The 9,573-nt window shown below is 50.0% G+C and overlaps 1 protein-coding gene across 1 annotated transcript; it reads left to right on the plus strand.

Moving 5' to 3' along the window:
• Window positions 1-6,391: 6,391 nt before the first annotated feature.
• On the plus strand, window positions 6,392-6,583 carry LOC307055857 (cytochrome c oxidase subunit 7C, mitochondrial-like; the record flags this gene model as incomplete). The annotated part of the gene is made up of 1 exon (XM_079708143.1): window positions 6,392-6,583. One exon carries the CDS (start codon window positions 6,392-6,394, stop codon window positions 6,581-6,583), a length of 192 nt encoding a protein of 63 aa, XP_079564269.1.
• Window positions 6,584-9,573: the final 2,990 nt, after the last annotated feature.

Here is a 9,573-nt window from a genome sequence, read left to right on the forward strand (position 1 = left end):
GGCCACATCTAGGCCTCAGAGGCATGTCTGGCTTGAGCTGGAAAGGAAATAAAAGGAAGCTGGGGACCCATTTGGTCTCAGGCCAGGCAGCTAATTGTTTCTGACATGGGCCAGAGTTCTGCCAATAATTGCTGGGCTCATCCTCACATTTGAAGTAAAAAAAAAAAAAAAAAAGGAAGGGGTTTTACTACCATCTCTTCCAGATTTCTTTTTTGCTTTCAGGCAGGCCTTGTTCCCATTACCTTGGAGCATTTTTTGTTTGTTTGTTTGTTTGTTTGTTTTTGCGGTACGCGGGCCTCTCACTGCTGTGGCCTCTCCCGTTGCGGAGCACAGGCTCCGGACGCGCAGGCTCAGCGGCCATGGCTCACGGGCCCAGCCACTCCGTGGCATGTGGGATCTTCCCGGACCGGGGCACGAACCCACGCCCCCCTGCATCGGCAGGCAGACTCTCAACCACTGCGCCACCAGGGAAGCCCTATCTTGGAGCATTTGACTTTAGTGACAGGAGCTGGATGGGTTTAATGGTGAAGCAGCTCATAGGGATCCCCCTGGAGCCATCCCTGCTCCCTCAGTCTTAAAAGGGGCCCTGGGCCCCTCTGCCCCTCTGGACAGGCAGGGAGAGGAACCGCCCTGCAGCCAGGACTCTCACCCATGCTCCAGCCCCCAACCTGGAACCCCTAGCCCAGTGCCTCTTGCACATCATGTCTAGTCTTTAAAAATCACCTTAACATGCTGTCATCATCACCTCTCTTCTAGTCTCCCACATTCCTCCAAGAGTCTCGGGGCTAGTTCTCAAATTGCCCTCTTGGTGCCTGGGGATGTGACAGAGCAGAAAGACTCAGGGATTGAGCAGTATCAGCTGTGCCTCTTACTGGCTGCAGATGGCCATTGAGAAGTTAGTTACTTTCAGTGAATCTCAGTTTTCTGAACCTCAAGTCAGATGTAACAGTAACCGTCTCTCAGTGATGCATATGGAGCCCAGCACAGTGTCTGAAACATAGTACATGCTTAATAAATTCAGCCCCACCCCCCATGAGGCCAGAGAGTTTCATCTGTTTGATTCACTGATGCAATCCCAGCACCTAGACTGATGCCTGGCACAGGGCAGTAGCCCAGTAAACATTTCTGAAAGGGATGAAGGAACTGGGGAGAGATTCTAACCAGCTGAAATAGAAGCCACTCCATGCAGCTTCTCTCACTAAACTTATCCTAGTGCTCCCTTCCTATCCAGAAACCCAGCCTCCTCAGACATTACTGCATTTCCCTCCTTCCCTTCAGAGCAACCTCCTGCACCCAGCATCCTTGCTCTCTTCCTCTCCCTGCACGCTCACCTGCCTTGAGGTACATGGGGTTGTCCTCCTTTTACAGATGAGGAGACGGAGACCTAGAGCGGGAAACTGCACATTTAGTGAGTAGAGAAGCTGGGATCTGAACCCAGTTCATCTCGGCTCTGGTGCTTCAGTTTTCCATCCCTGTCCTGTCCTCCTGTCCTGCCACTCCTCAAGCCACTGCCCAGGATCTGCTGGTCCCAAGCTTGGTGCCCTCAGCCCATCACAGGGAGGCAGCTGCCCCTGCCTGATCACCCTTCTCGAAGTCCTTTCTGCCCTCCGCTCCCAGGACTCAGGGTGTCCTGTGTAGGGGTTCAGGGGAATTTCTATCATAATTAGTCACATCTCTTTTCTCCCTCTGAGTTAGAGTCAATTAAGAAATAGGACGTGAGTCAGGCAGCTGGTGTGATAGTTTGAAAGTTCAGTAAATTCTCACTCCCCTCTGGTTCCCTGAACAGATTTCCGTGGTCCACTGAGGCTGGGCTTGGCCACATGACTGGCTTTGGCGGGTGGAATGTTTGCACATGTGATACAAGAAGAGGCCTTTGTGTGCTGAGCAGTTTGGCTGGGCTCTTGCACATCTGCCACCACCGTGGCTCTAGCCCAGGTGGTCCACTGGCCCTGGAGGAAGGAAGGATACAGGGAGCAGACCTGAACCCAACCCACAGCCTTGGGGCCACCCCCGACTATACTGACCAACACCCAGATGTCCCACAAACACAGGAGCAAGAAGAGAGTGCGGTTTGAAACCACTAAGCTACAGGGTTTGTAGCTTTATTATAGTGACAAATAAATAAAAGATCCAGATGGAGATCCAGACACCAGATTCCTGACTGATAAGGCTGCCATCCTCCCCACGGCCACAGCAGTCTCTGGCCACCCTCGTCACTCGTTGACTGTGCCCAGGGAGGGGGCACAGAGCCAAACACACCCAACCTGCATCCGGCAGCCTTGACCAGAGAAAGAGAGATGTTGTGCATCTGGATCCTTGGTAAGTGGAGGCTCAAGACCCCTCCTGTTTCCACATTTGTTACTGAAAATCTCTATGAAACGTCACCGTCCACTTAGGTGACTGAGAGCTGCCCAGGCCGGAGAGGGACTGAATGTCAGGATGGGGGTCGGGCTGTGGTGGGACGTGCTGGCCCCGGCCCCTCTTTCTATTCTAGTTACTGCTCTTTTGGGGGATGCTGCTTGCTTTCAACTGACTCCCGGATCTCAACTTGATTTGTGATCATTTGGCTTTCAAAGGAGAGGTAAGCGTGGAGGAAAAAAAGCAAAGCACACTGAGGTTTCCTGTAAAAGCAAGAAAAAGACCCCTCTTGTATGTCAATGAGCTGTGGTGAAGTGGTCAAGAGCTTCCAGTTTCTCAGGGGTGCCCTCTCTGACCCAGGCAGGTCTTCCAGCCTGGTAGCTTTGCTCTCCTCCACAATGTGGGGATAGTGATGGCTCCCTGCCCGCCCACAGAGCTGTGGTGACAGAAATTGAATGACAGAAAGCCAAGATGTGGACACACTTGGAAAATCATCACACCTTGCAGATACAAAGCAGTAAAACAGTTCTCACCTCTGGCAACCTTGGTCTCACTTTAAAAGTCAACAAGTTTAAATAAAATGTCACTAAATTGTATTTCTTTAACAAGAATGCCTACTCTGGTCCTTGTTCTTCCTGAAAGCACTGGCCTTTCTATTTTTGCCATGTTCAAAAGACCACAGGCTTAAGAGACAGAGAAATATGGGTCCAAATCCTGCTTCAAGTATTAATAAGCTGCATGACTGTGGGCAAGTCAAGTAATGTCATTTAGCCTGACTTTCCTCATCTGTAAAATGGGTACAATAGTAAATGTTCCTTCAGATTGCTGTGAAGGTCAAAACAGACATTGGTATCAAAAGTACTTTAGGATTTGGAAGTGATGTGTAGGTGACAGGTGTCATTATTATTATTTTTCAAGCATTTGTTAAAACCTATGATATATAAAGGTCCTATGCTCCATCCTCATCAGGATCAGGCAGTTTGGGGGCAACTGCTACCATTTACCCAGTAATCTCTGCTCTCCCTCTTTAAGGACACCTTTTACAGACAGGAAGTTTGACATCTCTCCTCAGTAGCTAGGACTGAAGAAAGAAGAAGGTGGCCAGAGACAGTGAGGGGTGGAAGGAACTGAAGCCCCTGAGGTGCCTGCAACATCACCTGGTTTTCCAGAAACTCCCAGCTATGCTGGGTCTCCTCAGGGACCAACAAGACGAGGTGTAGAAATTGCTACCGGGTAATAGTCATAGTCATAAAAATAACACTGTGAACAATCCACATTGTGAATAACAAGGAGAAGTTAATGCAAAGACTCATTGCCCCTCGTTATCGAAAACTTGGGCGCAACTTTTCCAGGCTCCCGGGAAGGCTTTGGAGAACGCTGCTTCCACCCAGAAGCACTTCATCATTTATATGAATGAAAATGAGTGCAAACAGATTGTCGGGATGTCTGTTAACATCACCTCTTTTTTCTTGCAAGGAATCCCCTCCGTAATTACATTTTGCCTGTCAGTTCATAAATTTTTCTTATTACAAACTGGCCATTATTGATTGCTTTTTAAAAGTACAAAAACTGAGCCCAAAGCAGTGGATCTCTCGGTAAATTCAAAACATACTCTCTTTGGTCCCAATCACTGGCGAGGAGTGAAGGGGAAAGTCTCCTCGTTCGTCGTGAGCAGAAGCAGGCCTGACATACGTTTCGGTTTAGAGACTTGGCTTTGAGGGATGCATGTTTTAAGCCACAGTGAAAATAATAAATAAAGGATAAACTTATTTGGCAAATGCTGACACTCTGCAAGCCAACATCCTGCCATTGTTCTTCAGCTGGGTCGCACCGCTCAAAGGCTTCTATTTGGGTTCTTGGCATTTATGACCAAATATCATGATGAGCAAAGGGAGGAAGGCGGTGGGGGACACGGGCAGGCTAATAAAGACTTGCAGTCAGAGTTTTTAAGGAACCAGTAGATCGTGTTCAAATCCTTTTAAAATGAGGTTCTGTGGTTCTATATTTAGACCTATCTGGTTAAAATGTGAAAGAGCCAAATTTCAAGTGATTTCTGCCTTCTGGGGAAAGAATGGGTGTTCCTCATTGTTCACAGTCTGAGAGAAGTTTCTAGAACTTTTACTGGTCACAAGTAAGGGACCATATCAGCAGAAGATGCTTATATTCCGAGCCTCTGCTTTGGCTCCACGGTGGGGGGAGGAGGGCAGGAGAATGGGCATCCAGGGGACCTTCCCCACCCCTCCAGCCCAGCCCCCTGAACACACAGAAAGCAAAGCAGGCTGGCAACCCCCTAACCCACTCTCTTACGCTGCAACTGTGGAAAATGGGTGGGGAGGAAGAGCAAATGCAAACCTGGACGTGTGTGATCCATTCCTGATTGGAGCTGGAATGAACCAAATAGTCAAAGCAAGACATAACGTGGTCTAGGTCAGGCTGCCAGTCTTGGACGGCTCACTCGCTAAACGCAGGCAGCAGCTACTGATCTGGCCGAGAAACAATGCCCCATTCAGCTCTCAGTATCTGTTCTTAATATCAAGATGCAAAACCGGGGTCCCCATCGGTAAGGAAGCAAAGTCCCGGCCAAGAGAGCAATTACACCTTAGCCAATCAAGTGAACAGAATGGGAGATATAAAAACATTTTTCAAGTGGAAATAATTCAAGAGCCTTCTAAATATCTTAACAGCGTACTTGGCCACACTTGGGATTAGGAAGCAGTATTTTATGTTGGGCAGCAGGGCCTTTGTTTTGTGTGCGTGTGTTTTTCTCGTTAGCCAGGGATCTGAAGAGAGGACTGCGCTCTGTCAGAGTGTGGCATGGGCCCCTCCAGCCCCCGGTGGGGCACGGCAGCACCAGCATTTGGCAAGAAGACAGGGGAGTCGGTGATGAAACAGACCTGGTCCCGTGTCGCGTCTTGACAGCTTCGAAGCCTACCCCGCCCACGCTCATGGGTTCCCCCAGCCTCACCAGCCTTGGTTTATGGGAGAGGGCTGCCCTCAGAGCAAAACCCAGGAGACAGGCAGAAGGTCCAGAACACACAGGCTTTGGCCGTGGCCCCCAGAGCAGGGTGAGACTGGAACTGGGTCACCCTCTGTTTTCTGTCAGCTCCCAGATAAGATGAGAAAAGGTCGGCTCTGCTGGGAGGAGCCTGTAATCCCAGCAGAATCCCTCAGTCGGCCCTAACGTTGGCCTCCGGGCAATAAATCTGCATCCTGTGAGAAGCAGCCCTGCTCTGCCCGGCCTCAGGGCGCCCCACTTGAGTTCTCAGACAATTCTCTGTGCTGGGCACTGGGGCCAGAGAGGAACAAGCTAGGGCTGGAGAGAGGCTGGGGGGAAAGAGACCATGATGATGGCAAAAATAATGAAGAGGAGAGAACATTTATAAGGCTCACCTTGAGAACTTTACGAACAGTCACTCCTTTAATCCTCTACCCTGTGAGATCGGTATTACAATCACCTGCAATTTACAGATAATGAAACCAAGGCTCAGAGAAGTTAAGTAACTTGCCCAAGGTCGCACAGGCCGAGTCATATTTGAACCCAAAGCATCTAGCTCCAGGGTCCATGTTCCTAACCACTCTGCACCTAAAGGAACTGAAGGTGGAAGCAGATCAGAGAAGACTTCCTGAAGGAAGCTTTGAAAGGCCAGGCGGACATGTCCTGTGGCACAAGCCCATCTGTTAACACTTGGGGTCTACACAGGGGAAGAAAAATACCTTGACTCTGGCGCTGTCTACACAGTGTGGCTCAGAGTCCAGCGGATGAGAACAGGTTACTCAAAGTGTGGTCCCTGGACGGCAGCACCAGACTCCTCTGGGAGTTCCACGAAACAGAATCTAATTTTTAACAAGCCCCCAGTTGACTCCCAGGCACTCGCAAGTTTAGGGGGCCCCGGCACAGAACATGAGAGCTAGGCAGCCCTTTCGATCCTTGCCCACAAGGGAACAAGGTCGTGAGGAAAGGAGTGCTGGGTGTGCTGCGGCCATTTCTTCCGCCTTCAGTTTCTGTGCCTTTCGCAGGGCTTCCAACAGCGCTATGTTGGGACAAAGCATCCGGAGGTTCACAACTTCTGTGGTCCGTAGGAGCCACTATGAGGAGAGTCTGGGGAAGAATTTACCATTTTCAGCAGAAAACAAGTGGCGGTTACTAGATATGATGACTTTGTACTTTGGGTCTGGATTTGCTGCACCTTTCTATTTAGTAAGACACCAACTGCTTAAAAAGTAATCCATGAGACAGATACGAAGAGGAGCATTTTAAGATGTGCAGTCTCTTTGAAAAAAGGATCAAACTCTTGAACTCAGCATCCTAGATACGTTTGTAAATAAACTTATAGCATTAAAAAAAAAAAACAAAGAGAGGTAGGCAGGCCCCTGGAGGTGGTGGAAGTGGCGAGCGCAAGGCCACAGACAAAGTCAGGGGAGAGCCGGTGACAATGTCTCCCCCCAACTCCCAGTCTGTGGCATCTGTGCTACCGCAGCCAAGCTGGGGCTGGGGCTTTCTCACCACTGCAGGGTCAGCCTGGTGATAGCCACCGTGCCCCCCCAGCTCTTCCACAGCTGACTCCCCCACGGGGCCCCCTTCTAAAGGAAGCCAGCCCCTGACTTCCACGCCACGCTTTACTGAGGGAGGTGGTGGGCAGGGGCCGACTCAGACATCACTCACTAACCTTGATTCTCATTCTCAGGGGGGGGGTCTCCTGTCCTCCTTCTCAAACCACAACCTTGGGGCAGATGTTCGACTTCTCTCCCTCTCCCCATCACCAATCTCCTTCAGGAGCCACACAAGTCTCAGTAGAGCGAGCAGAGACTTTGAAGTCACAAAGACTCAGGTGCAAAAATCACTTTCATTACTCCCTACCTGTGTGACCTTGGGCAGGTTGCTTATCTTCTCTGAGCTGCATTTTCTTCATCAGTCAAATGGAGATGAGAATAGCTATCTCGTAAATGGATGAGATAATACATGTCTAATGCCTCACACATTGTTCCCTTCCCTGACCACCTTCCATCACTGATCACCAGGCCTGGGACCCAGGTGTTTGGGAATGATGTGGATGGTGCCAACCCAGGACAAGATTACCTGGGGGATGCTGACTCCAACCCCACAGGGAATGCCATGGGGTTGGGGCCAGTGCAAGGACAGGATCATCACTCAGGGTCTTCAGGCACACAAGACCTGACCCATTGTATTCCTCTCACTGCACCAGCTGAAACCAAAGCCCAGTTCCCCTCTGGGCTCAGACTCATGCTAACAACTGCAGGTGGGGCCCGGGAGCACACCACTTCTAGGGTCCCAGTGGCCCCAGGTGGAGCTGCCCAGCCGGGCTGATGGTCCACATCAAACCAAAAGAGACATGGGAAAGAGTAACACCCAGAGTCCTTTGCTTCTGGAATTGAAGTCATCAGCCCCAGCTGATCTTATTCTGGGTTGGCATCATCCAAGTTATTCCCAAACACCCTCTGAGCCACGGCTTCCCACATCCTGGCCCAACACAGTGAAAAGGATCCTAGGAAGACTTTCAGGGACCACAGCTAAGAACAGCCATCGCCTCCCCACCCACAGGACAAACATCACACACAAGCATCATCCTGGCAGAGTCAGAAGGGTAGGGAGAGGAAGCAGAGCAGCCTGAGAGAGCTGCTGCCCACATAGACCAGGACTCCCTTCCCTGGTCTGCCTTGCGCCATTGCCCAAAGCTCCGAAGTCATTTAGCACATTGCCTTCCCAGGCAGGTATTCCTTCCAGAACCCTACTCCTCAAACACCCTCAAGGATGCCTCCCTCTCTCTCAGAGTAAGCGTAATTATACTTATAATCACCGCTATTTGTTGTGTGCATGCTATGTGCTAAATATTTTATGTAATCGATTACCCAAATTGACCCTTAGAAAAATCCTAGGAGACAGAACACATTAGCATCCCCCCCCCTTTTTTTTTTTTTTTTTTTTTTGCGGTACGCGGGCCTCTCACTGTTGTGATCTCTCCCGTTGCGGAGCGCAGGCTCAGTGGCCATGGCTCACGGGCCTAGCCGCTCCGAGGCATGTGGGATCTTCCCAGACCGGGGCACGAACCCGCGTCCCCTACATCGGCAGGCGGACTCTCAACCACTGTGCCACCAGGGAAGCCCTAGCATCCTCTTTTATAGATGAGGAAGCTGAGGCTCAGAGACAAAGAGGAAAATATTTGCTCAAGGCCACACAAGGAGCAATACAGAGTGAGGATTCCCACTGAGAGCCCTTTAATTTCAAGGTCATGTTCATGGCCACTGGGCTAACAGATGTCATCATCAGAAAGATTCCTCTACCTTCTTAGTTCTGTTGCTTAACCAATAATGTCTATGTTCCTGATCAATTTGGGGACCACATGCAAACACCCCGATTTCACTGGAGATGATCAATATGGAGGTTGGCAGGATTATCACCTCCCTCATTCAGCACACTCTACCTACATTGATATGACCCCAAGACATCAGCTCTCTAGGCAACCTTCCTCCACTGCTGACACACACTGAGCTAATATCAGCACGAGCATCTAAACATTTTTCACCTTCGCAGATGTCCAGAGGGACTGGGAGTGGACTTGCCCCCTTCCTGATGGGGTCTCAGAGTTAGGATACGGCAGAGCAGTCCCTGGAATCTTCTCTGCCGGTCCAGGCTGTCCCCACTGCTTTTCCTTTGCCCTGAGCCTGTAAACTCCACATTCCTCATTAACAGCAGAGTCAATAATTGCACTTCTTCGACTAGCAAGAGTCAGACCCATCCCCAGGCACCCCAGGTGCGCCAGACCTGTGTACTTTTTCAGAATTTATATTTTAAAAAAATAATGATGGCTTATTCCAAATGGCAGATCTGTCCTCCTGACCCGTAGCTTTTGTTTTAGCTCCTGAGCTCAAGTCAGAAGCCTGGAGCCAAAGGGCCTTCCTGCAGATTCAGAAAGTTCTCTCTGGCCATAAGGCAGCCCCCTCCTCATTCTTTCCCTGGTAAATGATATGAAAGTTCTCCCTAATTAGACTTTCCCTTTAAGTTCTGTCGACTGCTAATGAGTAAGAAAGAAGAGGCACTTGGGAGCCCTGAAGAAATTATTTGAAAGCAAAACCAAGTGGCCTCGGTAAAATATCACCATTTCAGTCAAAGGGATTTTTTCCCCCTTACACACAACCACCTGACACAGCCCAGCTGGCAGCATATTGAGAAATTAGAGAACGGGCCTCTATTATTCC

This window comes from Hyperoodon ampullatus, assembly GCF_949752795.1.
Source record: "Hyperoodon ampullatus genome assembly, chromosome: 7".
NCBI classification, from domain to species: Eukaryota; Metazoa; Chordata; class Mammalia; order Artiodactyla; family Ziphiidae; genus Hyperoodon; species Hyperoodon ampullatus.